This window comes from Stylophora pistillata, chromosome 9 (assembly GCF_964205215.1).
Source record: "Stylophora pistillata chromosome 9, jaStyPist1.2, whole genome shotgun sequence".
NCBI classification, from domain to species: domain Eukaryota; kingdom Metazoa; phylum Cnidaria; class Anthozoa; order Scleractinia; family Pocilloporidae; genus Stylophora; species Stylophora pistillata.
Window position 1 is genome coordinate 21,817,701 of NC_142527.1, and position 22,500 is coordinate 21,840,200.

Here is a 22,500-nt window from a genome sequence, read left to right on the forward strand (position 1 = left end):
TCTTAGATAGGGTTGTTTTTCTCCGTTTCGATTCACCATCAACTACAAAAAGAATTGGTGAGATCATTACATCAAGGTAGTTTTCATGATTATATTGCCTTTTAGTTCTAGTCTTTTGATGTTACCTATTCATCGGTTTCAATTAAGGAATGAAATGTCCAGTTATCAGAGGTTCCTCGTTATTTGTTATTGTCTCTAAAAATGCTGGCAATCAGTGGATAAATAAGCCGATAAAGAGCATGATTACTGCTTTAGACAGTTCACCAAAATGGCAGAGATTTTTGTGATTTTTACATATTCAAACTCTTTTGTTTTTGAAGAATTGTGGAAATCAAACATCTGGAATTGCTATCTCTCGGTTATGAGAAAGGCACGTAAAGATGTGTACAGAGTGCTTGTTCATTCATCAGTATCAAGAAGGAGAACACATAGCAACGTGATTTCTTTATAATGGAGAACTCTGATGAGGCGTTGGACAACGCGTATTTCTTTGCTGTCGCGAACACTATTTTGTCTACAGCAACAGTTGTTTCGAATGTCACGCTGCTTTTTACCGTCTACCGAGATCCCAACAGGAATCAAAGACTCCTGCACACGCCTGTAACTCTCTTGGTAGTAAATCTGAGTATCTGCGATCTCCTAGCGGGTATTTCACCTGGATATGCAAGCCTTTATTACAATATCTCTATTTTAAGAGGCCGGACGCGAGAAAACCTCATTGGCGTCCGAATTTTAGTAAATTTCTTTTCTATTGTGACAAATATCGTGTCATCTGGTACCATAGCCGCAATGTCCTTTGATCGTTGGCTTGCAGTTTCGTCTCCTCTTCATTACAAAGCTCGGGTGACCAAAACGAAGATAAAAGTAGTTCTCGCTTCTGTTTGGATTTATTCCTTGATATTTTCCAGTCTCTCTATGATGGGAGTGGCAGTATCTCTGTTTGTGCCCCTGTACAGTCATCTTCATGTTTCAGTTCCTCTGATTGTATTGCCTGTGGTGTACTGGAAAACATTCCGCGCACTTCGCCTACACAATAATCAGGTGCAAGATGTAGCTGACGACGAGAGAAGGCAGCAAATGGACGTGGCCCATAAGATCAGGGAGCGCAACATGATATTCACATTTCTCGTAATTCTCGTTTTGTTCTTTATATCGTTGACCCCACAGTTCATCGCTCTAAATTTGTTGATCCTCAACCCAAAATACATAAATCTAGAAAGGTTTCGCCTTTTTATGCACGTATCTAACAAATGTGTTTTAATAAACTGTTGTCTGAACCCTTTTATTTACGCGTGGAGAATTCCAACCTACAGGAGAGCATTCAAGGCGGTTTTCAGTGGCTGTGTTTGCCTGCCAAGAAACAGTGTCTCCATGGCGATGCCAAAGCGAGTTGTCATCCACAGTGACCACACAGGCAGCACTGGGCCTTAAGCGAAAGGCTACACTTTCTTTTGGTTTATTGTCTCAACACATGACGAGCAATGTTGCAAGACCAAGGGGAATGTTTGTTAATTGTGAGCTGATGGCGCGCGAAATAGAAATTTCGTTTTTTCTGAACATCTCAGGTGTAGTTTTTAGGCGGGGAACTCAGTCAGGTTCGCTAATGGCGTGCGGAGTAAATTGAAGGTAACAACCACCGGGTGTAAAAATTGTCGGAGGCCTTTCATGTTATAGTTTGCGGACTATTATGCTATACATGGAAAGCGGCGATTAATGCATAAAAGCTTCGCATACACTTCAATTACTCATTTTTTAAAAATATTATTTGATTCATTTTGGCCTCCTCGACTATCTCGTCGCAGTCGATAACAGGATCGACAAATACGTGTATCCGATGAGCGATCTAACGATTAGCTTACTTTTGTTTGTATTATTTCGAAATTTTTTGTCATGTACACATGTATTGTGGTTATCGGCTATGGATGGGATATCATCGAGCACAGTTCAATAAATATCATTAATTTGTTCAGACGAAAATCCTCCTCTTCAAAGTTTACGGATTACCAGAGCACATTTTCTTTTTGATATTCCCCAAGTTTCAAAACTCCCATCTAATGCAACGAACCTTATCCTCTTCTTGAAAAGGCTATTTAGGTTAGCAGATTGTTTGGCCGTTGCCGCAACGTAAAATACAAAGATCCAACCGAATATTTGCTTCAAGGGGATGTTTTTGCTTCTTCTCCACCTTTGCAAGGGATCGGAAGAAAAACCTCTTATATTGTTCTTTCAGCAGCTAAGGTGTTCACCAAAGCTCCATCTGAGTGATAAAGTATACGTTTGCTCTAATCAAGCAATTTTGTATTTCGATATTCAAAAGTGGGAAATCTACAACTTGCCGGCCGCCTTTGATCGTAAAAAAGATTTTCACTCCTACAACAACTTGAAACAAAGCATTTCTTTCTTATTTCTTCTCACATCGTATTATAGACTAGAAATTGCAATTCCCTCTTTCCTATCAAATTTCCATTACATTGGGGGCTTTCAGTCGGACATGTACTCATGTAGGTCCAAAGATTATGCCTTTAGGCGCTACCTTGGTTGAAAGTTTGCGAAAACAGTAATTAAAGAAGGTTTTATTTGAATAATGTAATCTGTGTCACTTAAGATCATCTTTAACCCACCTGGTCCTTTCGCAAGGGTAATCAACTTCTTTAAAAAGACAAAACCAGAATATACGGTTATTAATTCCATTTTATGGTAGACAATTTTTGGTAGGTGGAAAGAAGGAACCTTTTTGGCCTCAATTGAGAGCAATTTCTCTTGAAATCAAACAGGATGACTCACGACATTGGAAAAAAAGATAATCTAAAAAATGTAGTTATCACCTAACAATAATTGTAAAGAATTAACATTCAAATTAACCATTACAAGTGGCCTCGAAATTTCCATTAAACGAAATTGTCCTAAATTTAATTTTAAATGGAAAAAGCAATGTGGTATGTTTCTTTTAATTCCTTTTCACGTATAGCGCTTGTCTCGTATGTTAGGTGCTGCGTTTCATTTTTAGAAAAAGTCATGACAATATTTGTAAACGATGTCAAAAGTTTGAAAGGCTCGTACATCTTTTTGGCGATGAAGTAAGCGGAAGGAGTCTTTGCTTTGACAGCTATAGCCACTATGCATCCTTCATGTTACTTTATGATGGTTCAGATGATTGATTGGCTAAATACAGTGATAAAAGTTAAATGCCGAACCATAATTATGATAAACCAATCTATACTGCTGATAGGTTTTTAAAAGAGAGGTGCCATAGACTCTTTGTTATAACACTTACCATATATATAGCCACCTTATTTATAAAGTTAAGGTTATTACCTTTAAATCTGCTTGTTTAGTTGCATTTCTCGAGAAAAGTACTCAAATTAGCCGAGCAGAAAAATCCTTTAAATGTTTCGCTCTAATTATAACGAAACGCAAGGAAGCCAGAACTTCTTTCTCGTTCAAATTTCTCTGGTTTTTATTTTAGCCACGACCGCTTTTCTCTCAAATGTGTTGTTGCTGATAACCATTTATCAAGCTCCAAAGAGAGGTCTACGAATTTGGCAAACGCCTGCAACTCTCCTGGTGGTAAACCTGAGTATCTGCGACCTGGTGGCTGGTCTTGTGCCGGGTTACGGACTCGTTTTCTACAATGTCTGTATCCTGAGAGGCCAGATGCAGGAAAGCCTTGTTGGAGTCCAACTATTAGTGTTTTACGCCGGGATCGGGACAGATATCGTGTCATCTGGCACCCCTGTTGCGTTGTCCTTTGACCGATTCTTCGCAGTTTTATCTCCTCTTCAATACAAAGCGCAACTAACCAAGACGAGGAGACGTGTTAAAGTAGTGATCGCGTTGATTTGGATTTATTCTCTGACATTTCCCAGTCTCCCTTTGATGGAAGTGCCAATATCTCTGTTCTTTATCTTAAACTGCCATCTTCATATATCAGTTCCCATACTCGTCTTACCTTTGGTATACTGGAAAACATTCCGTGCTCTTCGTGTGCACAATAATCAGGTGAAAGATGTAACTGATGATGAGGGAAGACAGAAAATGGACGTGGTCCACAGGAACAGAGAACGCAAAGTGATATCCACATTTCTCATAGTTCTCGTTTTGTTTTATGGATGTTTGGCTCCACGATTCATCACTAATAATTTGGTGATCTTTAACCCAAAATTCGAGCAGCAAGACAGTTTTCGATTTTTTCTGTGGGCATCTAGTGTATTTAATTTGATCAATTGTTGTCTTAACCCTTTCATATACGCGTGGAGAATTCAAACCTACAGAAGAGCATTTACGGCGGTTTTCAGTGGCTGTGTTTGTCTCCCAAGAAAAATCGTTTCCATGGTAATGTAAAAGCACATCGTCAACCGCAGTGACCACACAGACAACGCTGACAGTTAAAAGTTTTAAGAATTACGCAATCTCGTTCCCAGGGCCTTTTCCCTTTTTCTCTTCGGGGGTTGGGCAGTCACTGAGTCACTAATTCTAGTAAGTAAAAGTAAGTAAAACCTTTATTTAGACACGATAAGTATTGAGGCTGTGCAGCTTGTGGAGTCGTGTATAAAATAAAAAGATACATAAACAATAGTTGTAATATAGTATAGATTAAGACTTATGTATAAACATAAGATAATGTTTCTATAATAATTGATAGTATTGCCTAACTGATAAAATTATACACCTAAAAATACTTTCTTTAGGATGGAGCTATCTTTTACAGAATAAACTAGAGAAGTCAATATCCCTGACCAAAGGAAGCTTCTTAATTATCCAGGAGAAACTTTTGACACTATGCGCGTTATACGGCACTCGATTGGCAGATAATTCCACAAAACTGAACCTTTATAATATATAGAATACTTTTTGATATTCGATTTCAAAGGTGGGATTTCCAACTTAGGACTCTTCCTTAAATTATATGAGGTTCGCGATTTCACAATATGTGCTGTCATACGGGATGGTAAATCAGTATGGTGCATCTTATATGTTAGTTTCAGGACAGATTGTTTATAGAAAGTTCTCAGAGAGTCCCATTTATTAGCCCTGGTAAGGACTTCCGTTGACTGTAAATCCTTAGCGAAATTGTAAATGACTCTTGCTGCCCTGAAGTTCGGGGGGGGTACTCGATATATTCCTGGGTGGGGAGGTGCGGCGCGGCCCCTTATACCCTGACCCTGTTTAAGACAAATATCGCTGATTTTCCTACCCTGTTTAAGACAGAATTCCGATTTTTGAAACTCTGTTATAACGTGCCTGGTATCAATGTCAAAATCAACGGAATTCAATATTAATTCAAATTAGAGCTTGTAAAAATTTTTCTGTTTATCTTCCAAGAAAATATATCCTGTTTAAGACAAAAATTGATAAATCGATACCCTGATTAAGACAAAAAATGATAAATTCGATACCCTGTTTAAGACAAAAATCTCGAAAAACATACCCTGGCTGGTCGCACGTCCCCATTAAGCCCTTATAAGGGAGTACCCCCCCTTCCCCGGCCTGCAGTGTAATATTTCCAGTGAATGGTGGTCGTCTTGTCGGTTGGTACCTCCCAATATGGATATGCCATACGTTACTGCAGGAATTATAACTTTAAAATACAGGTTTAAGAGATTCTCTTTAGGTAAGAATCTGCTCTTCTTTATAAGGCTTAGTTTATTGGCAAAACTCTTCTTCAGTTCCTTTATATGAGTGGACCAGCCAAGCTTATAATCGATGGTCTCACCCAGAAGTCGAATATGTGTTACCTCCGAGGTATGTGGGTGGTAGAGGGCTAGTGAACGATCCTCTATGAATTAGCATACATTCTGACTTCTTTGGGTGTGGCGTTAGCCTGTTCTTCACGCACCAGTCATACAACTCCCTTAGGGATTGATTTAACGCAGCCGCCACTTCGTCTATAGTCTTCCCAATACAGTATACGGTGGTGTCGTCGGCATGCATATAAACAGACCCTGACTGGGTGGACGCTACAAGATCGCTTGTGTACAAAGTAAAAAGAGTCAGCCCCAGGACGCTCCCTTAGGGGACCCCAGAAGGCATTGAGCGGAGGCTAGATCTTTGTCCGTTTAAGACCGTATACTGTAACCTGGATGTAAGGTAGCTCTTCAACCAGTTTAATAAGGGTCCGCGTATTCCAAATTGACATCGAAGCTTGTTTAGTAGGATGCCGTGATCTACGCAATCGAAGGCTTTCTTGAAATCAATGAATGCCACGCCCACCACATAACCAGTGTCTATTGAATGTCTCCAGGTTTCCGTTAAATGGACGAGAAGAAACTCAGCGGAGTAGCCCTTGCGATATGCCCATTGATTGTCTGTTACCAGGCGATAGTTGAACACATGGTCGACAATCGCGTCATAGACACATGACTCTAAGATCTTGCTTGGCACGCTGAGGATGGAGAAAGGGCGATAGTTTCCTCTATCCGTTTCGTCGTCTTTTTTATGTGCTGTCGTTAGTTTTGCTGTTTTCCACTCCAGGGGGACAATTCCCGTCTTAAAATTTGACATAAATAGGGATGCCAACGGGGGTGTAACAGTCTCTCCCAGTAGCCTGAGGAGCCTTGGGGCGACTTCATCCGGGCCGGTTGCTTTGCTCGTTTTCAAGTTCAGTATTTTACTTTTGACGGTGCCCTCGTGAATGTTAATAACAGCTAAAGTTGGTATGTCTGTTGGGTCATCCGCTGTGCCTGTACCGATTTGTGGCGCCGACAAATATGCCGGTAAATGTGCCGCTAGTTCTGTGCCAATCGAGGAAAAGTAAGCATTCATCAAGTTGGCTTTTTCCACATCACTAACGGCTAGACTCCCATCATCGCGTTTAAGGGGCCCTATTGATTTATGACATTTTGAGTCTCCAGTAAGCACCTCGTATCAAGAAATGGTCTATTGTTCCGGCTCAACTTCAGATATTAAGTAGTAAACAATAGTCCTTTTGTTCTTTGTAGCGCCGAGGGACTTTGGCCGAAGTGACGCGAAAAAGTTCCTGACCAATCGGAAAAAAATTTTTGCCATCACAATTTAGCTATTTTGGAAGAGTAGGTAGCGCATATTTGCACACGACAGATAAATTCTCACCGGAGTACCCCAAGGGAAAATTAAACGCTGATTTAGCCGCTTCGAGGAAGTGGGTAGCGTAAATTTGTCTCGTTGAGTCAACTCTCAATGGTCTACCCCAGGAAAAAATTGACCGCTAATGTGGCAATGCACACATCGAGAATTCAAAATACGTTATGTGTCTCATTCAGACCACCTCTCTCTCTGTGTAAATCTTTCTCCAGAAACTGTCATAGTTCTAAACTAAAGTTGTCATAGTTTTAAAGTAAAGTCTAGTCTTTCTGAGCGTTTAAACTTCCCGCTCGTATGCTAATCGGAGGCTTCGACAACCCCGCGTGTGTTCTGAAGCTGTTGCGCCATTGTTCAAAAATGGCCATATTGGGTCATTATTTGCTTGTCCAACAAAGCCTATTGTTATCAAAGTTGAGCCACTTTTCTTGATACGCCTGAGGTTTTAACCTCGCTGACTTTTCTTCTGAAGAAATTCGCTTTTGCTCTCCTAACGGCAGCTGTGATCTTATTTGGTAGGTATTTACATTCGCGCCACTTTTCATTGTCGTTCGTGTTAACCGCTTCCTTGTAAAGTTTAGATCACCTGTTCATTTTTCTCCTGATGTCGTTAGTGATCCATGGAAGTGATTGACTTCTCACTTTTACTTATTTTATAGGTGCGTGTTCATTTGCAATCTGTAGGAACATTTTGTTCCACAGCCACAGCGAGTCATCCAGGTCGACGAAGATCGTAGCTACATAAAAAGGTGCATTTTCCATATCGCGTTTAAAGCTCTTCTCATTCAATTTTTTATAGTCGCGAGTCTGCACAAACTTAGGCGGTGGACTTTTGCAAACAAGCCTAGCAACAGCGTATACTAGATTATGGTCTGAAATGCCCAAGGGGTAGGAGCCCGCATTTCTGATCAGGTCTTTACGCGTGGTGACAATAAGGTCTATGAGCGTGTTCGAAGTAGGTGTCACGCGGGTGTCACTAGTGATCGCATTTTGCACGTTAAATAACACGAAAATTTTTTCTAATTTTATCGAATTTAACGGCGCCGCCGTTTCGTTTGAAGTCAGAAGGGACTTCATAATGTAATTGAAATGGCTTAGTAGGAAAATATTGTTCGATTTTAACCAAGCTGTTTCAAGGACTACGCTGGAGGTTTCAAAGAAGTCTTGTTGGTCCGGTAGACCATACACGACCGAAATAAAGCATTATTCAATGGAAGTTTCACTTCGATTCAAACAGCTTCTATGTCACTGTGGTTAAAGTTTCTTCGATGAATAACTCTTAAGTCCTCCCTGTAGTAAAGAACGCATCCGCCGCCTTTGCGTCCAGTTCTGTCTCTGCGAATGAATTTCAATTACAGTCTTTGATGTTAAGATGACTCTCTGTGATTCTAATTATGTAAAATTTACAGAGTTCCTGCAAAACTCTCAAGGGAAAAGGCCCTGGGAACGAGGTTGAGAATTGCGTAGAACCTTGACACAACACTTTTTATTTGTTTATCGGTGTAATCCTCGTCATAAGATGTTTAGAGACACAACGAAGACCTGTTAATCAGGAAACGATGGCGAACGATTTAAAAAGTTTTTTTGTGTTCTTTTAATACCCCAAGCTTGTTTGTTCGCTAATAGACCAATGAAAAAACCCTCCAGTTTGATGCTATTTACAATTAGTATATACTAAAACAGTGGATAGCGTTGAAGGTGCGCTCTGATTGGCTAGTCAAACTCCGAATATCCTTTGGTATTTACCTCCGAGCAACTCGAGAAAAAATGGCGTCCCGGCGGTTTGCATCCGTGACAAGCGAAGAAATCACTCAAATCAATCTTGGTGGCGTACATTATCTCACTGTTTTAGTATCTAGTATATACCATTATCTCACTGTTTTAGTATCTAGTATATACCATTGTCTCACTGTTTTAGTATCTAGTGTATACCATTATCTCACTGATTTAGTATCCAGTATATACCATTATCTCACTATTTTAGTATCTAGTATATACCATTATCTCACTGTTTTAGTATCTAGTATATACCAAAACAACTATTCACCTCCAGTCAGTGTCGGTGGTTAGCGGTGGATATTTACTTCGCCGCTTCGTGGCTCGGTAAATATCCACCACTAACCACCTCCACTTCGGTGAATAGTCGTTTGATAGCCGTGGTTTTACCGCTGTCAATAAACCGCGATAAGCTCTTGCGGATTATTTCAGGTATACTCTTTTAACCGGTTATAAACCCTTTGTCTATTCCCTCATTGACATTTGGCGTGAATTTTTGGCCTGGATATATGCGTAACGCGTGATTGGATTTGACATAACCTTGTGACAAGTGGGATAATAGTAAGACAAGAGTTAATTTGGAAATGGAAGGGAAAATCAGCATATTGACCGGGAATATTTTAGCTTTAAACGCAATCGAGGATCTGTTTTCTCCTGGTTTTTTGATCGAAAAACTTATCTTAAATTCAGTTCTTTTCTTCGCCACTGGTATTGACAAAATTTCTCAAAGCTCTGGTTTAATTAGTCAGTTGGCTCGATCAAGAGTTTATTGCATTTCAAAGTTTATTCTCTAAATGTGCATCCTCCCGGCTTATAAGTAAAATGATGAGTGTTATCGGGATACTGTTTTGAATAAATTGATTAAAAACCTGATCAGGTTTATCCGTGGTTTCGTGATTGGCAAGTACATCTTTTTTCCGGCCTCTCATCTTGTATCGATTTATCTACAGTAATATATCGATTTATCTTGCATCAAATTTGCATTACATCGGGGTGCTCGATTGCATATAAGATTTTTGAGTTACGCGATCTTTTTGTTGATAGTTTACAAAAATGTGCGTTAAAGAAAGTTCTATTCGCAGAAGTAAACTCTTAGATCCCAAGATCATCCTTCATTTATCACCAGTTGAAAGACGTAGTTCGGACCAATCCGTTTGCCAAAGTATTTTGGACCAACAGGAAAAGTTCCACAGTGGAGACACTCCAACATGTTAAAATGGTCCAACTAATTTAGATGGTCCAACTAGCGAAAATGATTCAACCGATTATAACGTTCTAACTGATTAAAATTGCTCAAGTGGTTATTCAAAGCTACTGGATCTAATTGAAGGGGGCTAAAAAGGGGCTTAAAAATAAGCTGAAAATGGCTAAAATTGTGCTACAACGATCCAATTAGATTAGTATTATCTTACTGGTTTAAGCGATTAAGCTGGTTCCAATGATCCAGCTGCTTAAAAGCTTACCATTGAGCAAATTTAAAAGATTCAATACTGTAAGTTTTTGAAAGAGTTCCAAATTACCATCCGCATGGTGATAATTCCAAAGAACGGCTTTTGGTAAGAGATTATATTCTCTTTCTTATGCTTATCAAGAAGTGGTTCATTTATTCCGGCTCAATTTCTCCATTATACATCAAACAAAAGTCCTCTTATTATTTAGAAGTGCTGCGGGACTTTTGCCGAAACGAGGGGGAAAAGCTCATGACTGATCGATGAAATATTCGAAAGACCTGGAAGCTAGTTAAAGGGTCGATTGAGAACTAAACTAGTGTTATCGAAAAGATAGCTTTGATGCACGGAATTTTCTTAGATTTTAAAGCACTGTGAATGAAAACACCAACACCCGTGTTGAAATAGTTGAAGATAAATTTCGTTGGAGACAAAAATTATGACTTTAATATGAATGTTAAAGCTATGTTTGAAGGACAAGTACGAGCTGAATCTATTGAAAGAGAGCAAAACTGCTAAGTCGGATCGCTGGCATTTCCATGGCTTCGATGGCACTCAAGGATGGAAGGCTCTGGGAACTTGACTAAGCATCGCGCTAAGAAAAAATAGTAGCTACCCGCCCACTCTAGAGGATGAAATGCCAACAGTGACTTGTTTGTACTGCAAGTAGTTCATTTTGTAAGGTGATTGTTACCATGTATGGCATCATATATACTCCTGAGAGGAGAGACACTGTAAAACAAAACATGGATTGAAACCTCCTGAAAAAAATTAAGTGATAATCATTTTTCAAAAAAAAAAACAACACCAACAGCAACAACCATGACAAAAGAATGGGGAAAACAGACCTGGCTCAATTAATTATAGCATCAAGAAAAAAATATTAAGAAATGAAAAATCTTACGGCTAAGCATCGAAAATGAAGTAGTTCGTTAAGATTTTTTACTGGCTAAATTATATATATATAATTATGCAACAAAATCCATTCATGAATTCGAAAACTGCGGTTAAACATAATGTAAACATAATGTAAACATAATTAATATAATTAACATGTAAACATAATTAACATAATTAAACATAATTAACGCTGCAACAACAAAAAGTACCATTCTCTTGGAAGATGGCAGACATCAAGCCTATACCTAAGGAGTCTCCATTGACTTGCTGCACCCAGCTTCGGCCAATTTCTTTAACTGCTATTATCATGAGACTTTCTGAACGATTGGTCTATAGGTTTGAACTTTCCAGTATTTGCAATGATTATATTGATTTAGATCAGTTTGCCTATCGCGGTGGCCATAACTCTACTATGGCATTAATTAAATGTCAACACACATGGTTAGTTTTTATTAATAGATGTCTTTTCAATAGTAATTAGTACCTTTTCTTTTTCCTTATTCATTCTATTCATGTTAATTGTTGCACGTCTGTTTGCACAATAATTCTTAATAAAGACCTTTATTATTAATCTCTGTTTGATACACTTCCTAAGGAGGAAGCAGTGGTTTCCTATGCGCTACCTACACGTTCCTCAGTTCTTGCTCCGAACTACTGTCGTAAACAGTTCCCGGTACTTCCTGAACCAAGTTATGGGCAATGCATGGAGCATTCAAGTTAAAAGTATACAGTAATTTTTTTTCGTATCTCTGACCGAATTTGAATTTGAAAAGAAGTTGTTTCCTCTTCTCCTCCTGAAGTAGCTTGAATGGTCACAAAAAGCTGTCGATCGAGGCTCACGTATGCAAGAGAGAGATAAGGAAACTTCTGAGAGGGCTGAGAAAAGTTAGTGCGTGTATCCTGTTTTGCTATTGGATAAAAGAACAAACAGAGAAGTGACAATGGTAGGTCCCGCAGTTTACGTCAGAAAAAATTAAAATCTTAAGACTACCAGACATAGAAAATTGACAAGGAGATAAAAGTTTCACAGCTCACGAAGAGCGTGAGAGTATAAGCGCATGCATGACATTAAATTCGAATCTTATGACTCTATAGAACAGGCCGAGGTCTTAGGAGTTAAATGTTTCCTGTCGATACTCGATATGTTCCTGTTTATTGTGTTAAAATTCAATACTTTTTCCCAGCTTTATAATTTGGCTAGCCCATATCATAACCACCACTACTTTTAGCTTTTACAAATAATTCTTTCCCCTACAAATGACCAATCAATAACGGCGTGATTTATACATGTATGTTGCTTTTCAAAAACAATAAAATTGGACATTTACTGAGCTTGTAAGGGAATGAAAACTAGCTCCCAAAATTTGTGGAGGTGGTTTAAAAAGGGTTGGCCAGCCTAAAAATCACAAATTTCCTTTGCATAAGTAAATACAATTGAATTGAATTGAGCAAAAACAATTTAAAACTCATTTGTGTCTGGCGGGACTCAAGTAAGGCTGCCGTAAAAAAAAAAAAAAGAGATTTGCACCGGCCACCTTGCATTCAGGAGCGATATAAATTACCAGTACTTGCGTTTATTGATTTAAAAAAAAATTAATAAAAATTCTTTTTCTTATTTCAATGTTTATGCGCGGAGCGAATGCCAACTTAACTAAAAATATTGCACCAACGCGTTGAAAACCACTGGAAACGAAAAAAGGGTTGTTCATCGCTTAATTTTTTGCGGTCCCAAAGAAATAAAGAAGTCACAGTGATTCAATAGTATCATGATGAAACAACCTTGGAATGGCTTTTTATACTGCAGCAATGAAGTTTGAATTCAAAACGAACGATTACTTTGTCGATGTTGATTGAGTTGATCACCGTGGTCGCTCATTTGTGATTCCTCATTCATGTAATGCTCGCAGACTATTGTCGGCGCGGTTTTCCCTTAAAAAAGGGCACAGCGATGTTTTCTTGCCCTTCGAGTTTGAAATCTTGTTGACACTTTTCCGTCGGGAAATGCCTTTCGCATTATTCAGTTGGTGCGCGGATTCGGAACAGGAAGCCACCTAATTTAGATTTCTCTAATAGCGAAATGGCCAAAGAAGTCTTTCTCTTTTTGACGCAGTCACCAACGACATACTCTTGGCGAGTTGCTTTCGTTTGTAACTGAATTAATATTGGTCTTTCACGATTTACGCCCATACATGGTTTCTATAGATGCGTTATGAACTAAATAGGCAAATATATATATAAAAAAAAAAAAAATCTCCCTTTAACGTAGGCAACAACTGAACGTGCCTTGACAAAGAAGCCTTAACTAGCATATGTATTAGGCTATTGTTCATTCAAATCATCAGAAAACAATCAACTGCTCCCGATAAAAGGGCTAATATGTTTATCAAATACCTCATTCGCTTCCAGTTCAGCGCACAGTAAGGACGACCAGGAAACCAGGAATATGGAATTTACTTTGCCAGTTCATGACGATCGTCACATAAAGAGGCCGTTGAACTCCTTCATGGTATGGGCCAAGGAACGAAGAAGAGAGATGAACAGAGATAACCCAAAAATGCGCAACGCTGAGATTAGCAAAATCCTTGGAGAAGAGTGGAGGCAGTTGTCGGACGAAGTAAAGAAGCCTTTCGTTGAAGAAGCTATACGGCTTAGGCGTCAACACAAGCTCGATCATCCAAACTACAGGTACAGGCCACGACGAAAGAACCGCCTGGAAGCCAACGGAGAAATTGTGCAACGTGAAGGATGCCGCCAACCGTTGGCTCTCTACCCGAGCGCAGGAGCCACTTCGTCTGGATTTCTTGCCCATTCCCTGCATCAAGACTACAAATCAGCAATGTTTCCTCCCCGGTTTGCCCATCACGACAAGCCAAGCTACCTGAGCGAACACACTTCAAAGCCAGGTAACGCTTCGACGGGTTACATGGCACCTTTTCCAGTACGGCCTTCCGATGTCCCGTCTTGGAATGGGTATCTGTCACCGGCAACATCACCTTATTACTTTGATCCACCCCGATTCACCATGTCTTATGAAAGTCCTGTGCGAGCAATCCATCCAGGGAGGATATCACCTGTTAAAGATAAGCTCCCAAGTCCGAACAACCCGGGCATCACAGGAAATCATTCGACTACCTGGCCGTACTTTGCCCTCAAGGCAGAACTGCAATACGTCTAAAAACAATTTATTTTTCTTTTTGTAATCACGTGGCCTATGTGTTTTCTTAGTTACTTTAATGCCATTACCAAACAAAAAAGATGTAGTACGTGGTTTTTTTATGGTTATTTAGTTTTTACTTTAAAGCCTCATTGTGTGATTTTGAAATTATTTGACTTTGCAGTGTACCGTAAATGCTAATCAAACATTGGAAAATGCCGTTGATCCATGTTTGTTTTGATAATAAAGCCTGAATTGAGTTCAGCTAAAGAAAATTGTGTATCTTTTATTTGCGATGCGCTTGAAGCAACCTCCACATGGCGGTTCTATTAATTTTTCCTCAGTGAAGCGTAGATTATGCGAAATTACTTACTTCTTGAAAAAGGCGTCCGCTACTAACCGAGATAATTTTTTTTTTTCCATCGGGATCTATTGTTCAGAAACATTTCATTAATTTTATTTCCTTAAATGTATATTACATATCGTGGATCGCAATTAGTTACCCCCTAACAAATAGCACATCATTCGGGGAAGGTATCACATAATTTTAATTTTCACTTGGATATTCACGATGTGCCAAAAGCAACACCAGGCGTGTGAACCTTTATGTCAAAATCCTATTGAGTAAATTTTAGTGTCAAAATCTTTGTCCTACACAATATAGCACGTGGGATTATTGTTAATTGGTTTTTGGCCTGCCGCGCGTCTGCCCAGAAAAAAGGTTTCCTATTTTCATCGGTCCAATTGAGTTGCTTTTCAATAGGAAAAAAGCCGGCTTTCAAACTATTTTTTTAAAAACTTAGTCCTCCTGGAATATTTACAAGGTTTTTTTTTCCAAAAAATACTATTCTATATCCGGTCATAAAACGCTTGGATAGCTTTGGGTGTGTATTTACACCTTAACTTCGCTAATATGACCACTGATTGACAAAAATCAATAGTTTAGAAATTCACTTAAAGCTTGAAAGTAACAAAAAACTGTGCGTTATGGAGAGTGTGCCAATACAAGCTCGAAATGTTTAGACAATCAAAGAGCCACACAAAAAAGGCTTATACAAAAGTTGTATATCGTTTATGGTTATTGACGAAGATTAGCATTAATCTTCTGCACGGAAACCAAATGAGGCGAGAATAAGTCCTGAATCAGTTCATTTTTTCGGTGCAGTGATTCTCAAATGTCGGATGTGATCCAATTTTAGAACAGGTATTTCTTTGAAAGAGGGATATCATAAGTTTTGAGTCACTACTGCGGGAGCGACATTTATGCATGCCGCCATTTTGATCGGCCAAACTAAGGTTTTTGTTTTGGTCTTTTGTCATTGAATGAATCCCCAGGCTCTCTCAATTCAAAGACGGAAAAAACACACACACACTGTAGATAAAATAAAGCACGTAACAGAAAAATATGATGAAATTGCCTCGAAAATTTGTAGGTAATGAAAAAAAATTACAGACGCCTGAAACAAAAAGACAACAAAATTATTTGAGATAATACGGTGTCATCGGGGGAAAAAACTATTTTTGTGGTCATTGTCTCCGTTTTCAGCCAGTTTAGTTTTTGTTTCACATCTAAAATTGTTGTTTCTATTAGTGAAGCCACCTGGTGAACAAATTTTTCTTTTAGATAAACGAACACTTTGTTGAAGAGATGATGTTTAGCCTAGAGTTCCGGAGGCGGCGTTTCAAATGTTATACCAGAAGCATTCCAGCTTGTCCAGTTCTATAGACGCTAAATGAAGTGTGCAAAATTCGCTTTCAAGCCGCTTTTACTAATAATCAATAATAAAAAGAGAGAAACCTTGCGTGAAATAGACTCTTTAAATAAATTTAGGCTGTGAAAGAGCTTGTTTCAGACCTTTCATGTAAGAGTCTGTTCAGTTAATACAGGCCAAAAACTGTTGATCTTTTGTATTTTTTCAATGTTCTGTTTCCTTTTCTTTACAAAGCGTCTACATGTGCTTACAAAAAATGCGTTTTTAGTATCTTTTGTCTCCCCTAAGGGAGACCAGAACAATTCCAGACACTGAATACAGGTTCGGAGTTCCCAGCATATTGTGCAAGAGGTCGCCAAAACATGGAAATTGTATGAAAAAAAAGAGACAGGTAATCATTTACAAGAAAGCCTGTCTCACGAATCATCGCTCATGAAAATCACGACCAAAAAAATTAAAAGTGAAAATTTCGTATGCACGTCAGCGTGCTTTGAAGGAACGTCAAACACCAAAATGGCGAAATCTCTTGACCAATATTTCCAATTTTGTTTCGTGCGATAGGACTTTTAGGAGTATGAAAAGATAAAAGCGTATGCATGTGGCTTCTCTGAAAGAAATTGTTTAGAAGCTTTATTTTTTACAAAAGATTTCCCTTCCTTTTTTGAAATAGAGGCAAGAAGAAGTCAATTTATTGGTGAAGAGATTGAAAAGGCCTCGTGTTCGCCTTTACTATTTTAACCAACTAAAAAAAAAAGTAGATTTGTTGTCCCATCCAGAAATGTCCTTACCTTTCATCGTTACTAGCTCAGGAAAAGAGAAAACAAATTCGTGTTGAATCAGTTGCATCATCTTCATCAGTAAACAACCGAGGTAAAAAAAAAATCTAAACACTAAATCAGATAAATATCAATTCTGTTTCCCTCTCTCTTCTTCTTTGCAATAATGCTACTCATTAAAAAAAACAAAGATACGTATATTAACTTTTTCGTTGCAAAAAGATCAGAGAAGGGTGCAAGCTTTTTCCTTACGTCAGTTATTTCTGGGATTTGGTCGAAAGTAGACCATATAGGTAGGAGCTTTATACACTTCAAGAAGAGAAAATCACAGTTTCGTCTCCAACAGCAACAAAATTTTATTCGTGGATATTGAACTCTTAGCAAAAACAACATAAAGTTTGCTCATTTTAAGTGCTGATATACATCGTAGCTATGGATCTACCGACGATTTGGTTATCTGGCCTAACAACCACTTTGATCTGAAAAGAGAGAAATATCATGAATACAAACTTGTTCTGCACGAACACAAAAAAGTTTCTCTCAGCACAGTGGGATAATCGCCTCATAGTAGAAACAAGTGTCTTCTTCTCTCCGCGGTCTGTTTTTTCGTTTCCCGCGGATTTTCCCTCACTTACTTGGGGTACTCATAACAGTTCGCCGTATTGATGGCAAAACCTACATCATATTTATGAAATTTTTTTTTAATTTATCACGCGTAACATAGGATGTAATAAATTTACCTCATAAGCTCCTAGAGTCTTACAGATCATGGCCAGTAACTGAATAAAATTCCGCATCTTATTTGGCAGAATACAACATCTCTGAGTAAATTTAAGCGTAGAATACATGTGAACACCATATCGTCGGGAATAATATTCACATTTTGTATTTCAGTGCGCCTATATTTCTTATGTTGAGTCTTACATTTCTGTTTGGCAATCTACCATGCGACTTTGTGGTGTTTAATTTATCTATATATAAAATTATTGAACTCTGTCTTAAAAATCTATCTATCTACCAATCTATGTCTATATACATACATATATTAATGGAAAGAATTAGTCGTAATTAAGTTCTACATACGTGTGTTTGCAGAGGAAAAAATGGTCCACAATGGTAAATCAAAACAAAATCAAACGAATTTTAGATCATATTCTTCGAGAAATAGATTCGTTGATTTTTTTATGTTTTTCTTAAGATGTGTTAATCTAACGCGAGCGAATAATTAAGAATAAGTTAAAATCAGCGATTAAAGAAATAAGATAAAATTCAATCGGAAAATTGTAAAAAGAAACGTTTACTTTAAAATTAAATGTGCTAATATTGTAATACAACTAACAACAATTAAATGTCGGCATTTACTGATGTTAGAGAAAGACGACTAGAAGGACAAACGAATTTATGGAGGGCAATACCAGTCAAAAAAAAGAAACTTTGCATAGAAACAATTTCTTTGGGTGTTTATAAGATAGTTGAATTTTCGAAACACTTCATTTAAAATGTTTCAGTACTCTGCTACTAAGTTTTTAAAGATGCTCATGTTATTATATCTCAAAGACAAACTAGTAGTATTTTGTACTTTCTTTATATCATATATAGTTTTTCCCCTTTTCTTTTTCTTTATGCATGAATCAACTCTATTAAGTCAGTAAATGCAAATAACAAACTTGAGTATTTCATAAAAAGCGGCTCAGCTGAAACTGAAAAAAGGAAAATCTTAGAGAGAGAAAAAGTAAAGAACGAAATGATCAATCAATTTTCTTGAACTGACAGGTTGCTTTGCCTTATTTTTATGATCTTTCCAGTTGTTACATAATAATGTTCATGAAGAGAAAAATTTGAAAAACTAAATTTTAAAAGTTTGAACAGATCCCCAATACGAGTATATCGCTTTGACAATGGTTATGCAAATGTGTTCTTTAAACATCGTTTGAGGAAAATAAGCTCCGTGAAACATAAGAACTCTTAGACTTAATCCTCTTTAGCTGCAATTGCCTGCCGAACTACAAATAACACCAGTTTTTTTTTTTTTTCTTAAAGTTAACATGGCGGAAACCACAATAAAAAAAAAGAAATGTTTATTTTGTACTTGTTATAGCTACGTTTGGCATTAAACACATTTTCTTCATTTCGCCATAAAAAGGATACTGGCTCGACATATTTTCATCCAAACTTTTCCGCCGACTTTACTTTAAATCACAATTATATTTATTTTCTGCTTCTCTGAGATGCTGCTTAAACATTTTTCAGTGATTTTTAATCGTTATTTTTATTGGAATATTTGAAAAAATTATGATTATTCTGGCGGCTTCTTTATTTAGCGGAAGTGTACAATCAAATTGTATTTATTTTTCTGCTTCTCTGACACGCTGCTTAAACATTTTTAATGGTTTTTATCGTCATTACTATATGAACATTTAGAAATGATGATTACTCTGGCGGCTTCATTATGTAGCAGAAGTGTACAATCAAAGTTGCGTGCGGCATCCTTAAGAAAACCTTTAAACCTTTTAGTAACTTCAGATATACGGCACTTTTTAAAAAAAAAGTAAGATGAACAAAAAGCCATGTCCTCAAAGAGAACAAACCGATGAAATGCGAAAGGTGTCATCAGAGTCATGTTAGAAAATAATTAAAGAAAATACAAAAAATAACGATCAGAGTTTAACAAAAAATTCTAAATCTTGTTTTAGGTGATTATAAATATTTGATTTTCTATTTTAGCACCTAACTCCGGAATCGTTCAAGAAAGATGGCGACTAATTCAAAATCGATTTGGAAACGTCGTTGAAATAAAAATGAAGTGATTGTTTCCTTAATCCTTACGATCGCTAATTTATGAGAAAAAAAGTGACGGTCATAATTTCTTCATGGGTTAATCACAACCCTGCGTAGCCAAAACGACTTCTAAGTGAGACACGCCCCAACCCAAGAAACTTCTTTTCGATGTCAAGTGAGAAAGACAGAACATGAACTGAACTGAACGCGTAATTCCTTCTGTGGACTAGCTATGACCCACGAGATTTATTTGTATAACGCCTTGTAAGATTTTTAGGGTGCGACACCCAGGCAGACCACCCAATGGTGCGACACTAAGGCTAAACCCTTCCAGATTTTGGGCATAATTTGGAAACACAAAATAATTCATACACTTTTAATAATAGCAGCACAGCTAGCATAGCAGCATTTTTTTGCGTAATAAATTTTTCCTCCTTTTCCCGCTTAAAACGTTCTTACTCTTAATCGTTCTCAACAACTGATTTTTATGTAAGAATAACGCAAACGTTTCGTTTCACTTTATTCAGGTGTTTCAGACAAAAATACGGCATTTATTTAATTTTTCAGTATCCTACTCGCAACGGTCCTATATGCTTTTGTAGTGCAAGAAGTCTCCCTCTCTGCCGCACTCATTGGGTGTTCTGCCTTTGTCTGACCATGCACAAATTTCAATAGCATTCCAAACATTTTGAACGAACTGGCGAAAAGAACCTTCCCATAAATGGGATTCGTCTTGTAGCGAGAATAAACAAAACAAAAGTAAACAATATGATTCCCAACGAGAAAACGAACCTCTGACCATGGGTTTCCTCCGATGCTATACCACAGACCCACAGAATACTAGATAGTGAGCTAGGCCATTATTATATTCACGTGTGACACGCGTCTTGCAAAGAGCAGCTTTCATTAAGTGTCGAAAGCCAACACCAGCCAAGATTAACTAGGCGACCAATCAGAACAAGGTTTTCATTATCATAGGCCAGTGACAACTAAAAGTGACAATAACCAAACTGCCTAAAGGGCGGGAATATGTGAAAGACCGAGTGATGAACAAGGCTTTGATTTCTCTTGCGCTTGAAACAAAACAGATATCTCTTTAAATCTATCAGCTCCAAATTTAGCATCTTTCTTACTCTTCATCCCGTCAATTTATCTAAATCATTGTGTAAGTGCAAAATAATGATAATAATAACAATAATAATAATAATAATGACTGAAATAACCTTTATTGAATCTAACATGAAAGTGTATAAAAAATTAAAAAAAAAACCTTGCAAGTTACAATTCTCCTTTTAAGGAAATATCACTAACCTAAACTACATAATTATATGGCTAAGAATAATAAAATTATAATGTGCTGTTTAGGTAGTCTATATCTTACTTTAAGTCTCTTGACAAAGGAATAATAATAATAATAATAATAACAATAATAATAATTTTTTTAATAATAATAATCTTTATTTAGCAATAATTTCCATAAAATCCTCTACAATACAAAATATTAACAGCGTAAAAAACAATCCAAAATAACTCAATTTCGGCTCACATCTACTCCTTTTTTTTAATGTCAAAGCGTCTGGAAAACTATAAATAACGGAGTCAACTCTGAACAGATTCAAAGTGTAATAGTCTGATAAGTAAAAGCATATCTAAAACTATACAGAAAAGAGAAAGGTGAATGGCAAATCTAGAACTTTATATACAAGGCTGCTAAAAATCATTAAACAATGTCAATGGCTCCCTCTGCAGCTGCGATTTCAACTTCACAATTATTATAGATTATTACAGTCATACGCAGCGCGGCGCTTCACCCGCGATCCTCGAAGGCAAACTAAGGCTGACCGAAGGAGGGCAAAGGATGTCTTTGTTCGGATCCAGGAAATTGTTTGCGAGTATCGTTCCCCTTTCTTGGCAGCTATCAGCTCGGCCAATCGGCTGTGGTATCTTATGCATTCCATCCCCATCCCTCCCGTAGTTGTAAATACAAGCGGCGGGAACGAGCCATGCTCAGCATCCAACAATCTCCTTGAGTACAGCCGCTTCTTGTCGTTTTCATGGATGCGATAAATCTGCTGTGATTCCTGGTTCTTGTAAGACTCGGCATTAGGGTGGCAAACCCTCACATCGAAGAATGCCGAGCTCTGGGGATCCCAGAAGCCACGCGCCCGAACGTCCAATCTTGCGTCTTGTGCTCTATTAGAACCTCTGTTGAGTTGTTCTTCAGTGATGTCTTGGAGAACTGGCTCGACCTCGACATCGGTTCACACTATACTCAAAAGGTCGGCCTCGAGGTCTCTCAACTCATTATGCCGTTGGATAACAAAGCCCCCTCGTTTGCAAATCATTGCGTGGTCTACTGTGAAGTTTTCCCCACACGCACACACTGATGGAATGTCATCGAACGGCCAATCATAGCGTAATTTAACAGCATCGCGAAAGTCTCTCTTACTGAGGTTGAAGCCATGTTCTTGAAGGGGAAGAACTATGAGCCATACAGAGGAGCCTTTTTCTTGCGCTAGTTCTAGAGCTCGCTTGGTCTTCCGTGAAGCAATTTGTTTTAGATTATCTGCAATCTCTGAAAGTTCTTCAGCTTTTCCATCTTTGACAGCCTGACGCCCTGACGCGATGAGGGACTCGTCGGGTTGTTGATGAGTTTGAGCCATGATATGTTCGACAAGAGAAGATGTCACCTGAATAGATGAGGCATGTTCGCGTGCCGCCTCGTGACATGGGTTGCTCAAGCTCAGGCCGCCTAGGCGCACGGGCAGTGCTAGAACGTCTCTATCCAGTTTGCTACACTTGCGCCCTACGATTGCTGGTATAAGGACCTGGGAAATAGCCTCTTCAAGTGGCTTTAGAATATCTTGGACATTAGGGAGAGTTCTAAGGAAGTACGTCCA

The 22,500-nt window shown here is 38.1% G+C and overlaps 3 protein-coding genes, 1 long non-coding RNA gene and 1 pseudogene across 4 annotated transcripts; 3 read left to right on the forward strand and 2 right to left on the reverse strand.

Annotated features, from left to right (window-relative positions):
* The first annotated feature begins 291 nt into the window (after positions 1-291).
* On the forward strand, positions 292-2,178 carry LOC148723800 (melanocyte-stimulating hormone receptor-like). Its single transcript, XM_088733777.1, has one exon. The coding sequence runs from the start codon at positions 451-453 to the stop codon at positions 1,429-1,431; it is 981 nt and encodes a 326-aa protein (XP_088589903.1). The 5' UTR covers positions 292-450; the 3' UTR covers positions 1,432-2,178.
* A 504-nt stretch (positions 2,179-2,682) lies between these two features.
* On the forward strand, positions 2,683-7,242 carry LOC148723801 (beta-1 adrenergic receptor-like). The gene has a single exon (XM_088732132.1). It carries the CDS (start codon positions 3,388-3,390, stop codon positions 4,339-4,341), a length of 954 nt encoding a protein of 317 aa, XP_088588258.1. The 5' UTR covers positions 2,683-3,387; the 3' UTR covers positions 4,342-7,242.
* Positions 7,243-12,952: 5,710 nt separating this feature from the next.
* Positions 12,953-15,228, forward strand: LOC111345591 (transcription factor SOX-15). Its single transcript, XM_088733632.1, has one exon. It carries the CDS (start codon positions 13,624-13,626, stop codon positions 14,353-14,355), a length of 732 nt encoding a protein of 243 aa, XP_088589758.1. The 5' UTR covers positions 12,953-13,623; the 3' UTR covers positions 14,356-15,228.
* A 1,932-nt stretch (positions 15,229-17,160) lies between these two features.
* Positions 17,161-18,136, reverse strand: LOC148723802 (uncharacterized). The gene is made up of 2 exons (XR_015992006.1): positions 17,563-18,136; positions 17,161-17,301 (listed from the first exon to the last, which is right to left on the reverse strand). It is a non-coding gene; the product is annotated as an uncharacterized LOC148723802 (long non-coding RNA).
* Positions 18,137-21,042: 2,906 nt separating this feature from the next.
* The window catches only part of LOC148723803 (uncharacterized), a 2,201-nt pseudogene continuing 743 nt past the window's right edge, over positions 21,043-22,500 (reverse strand).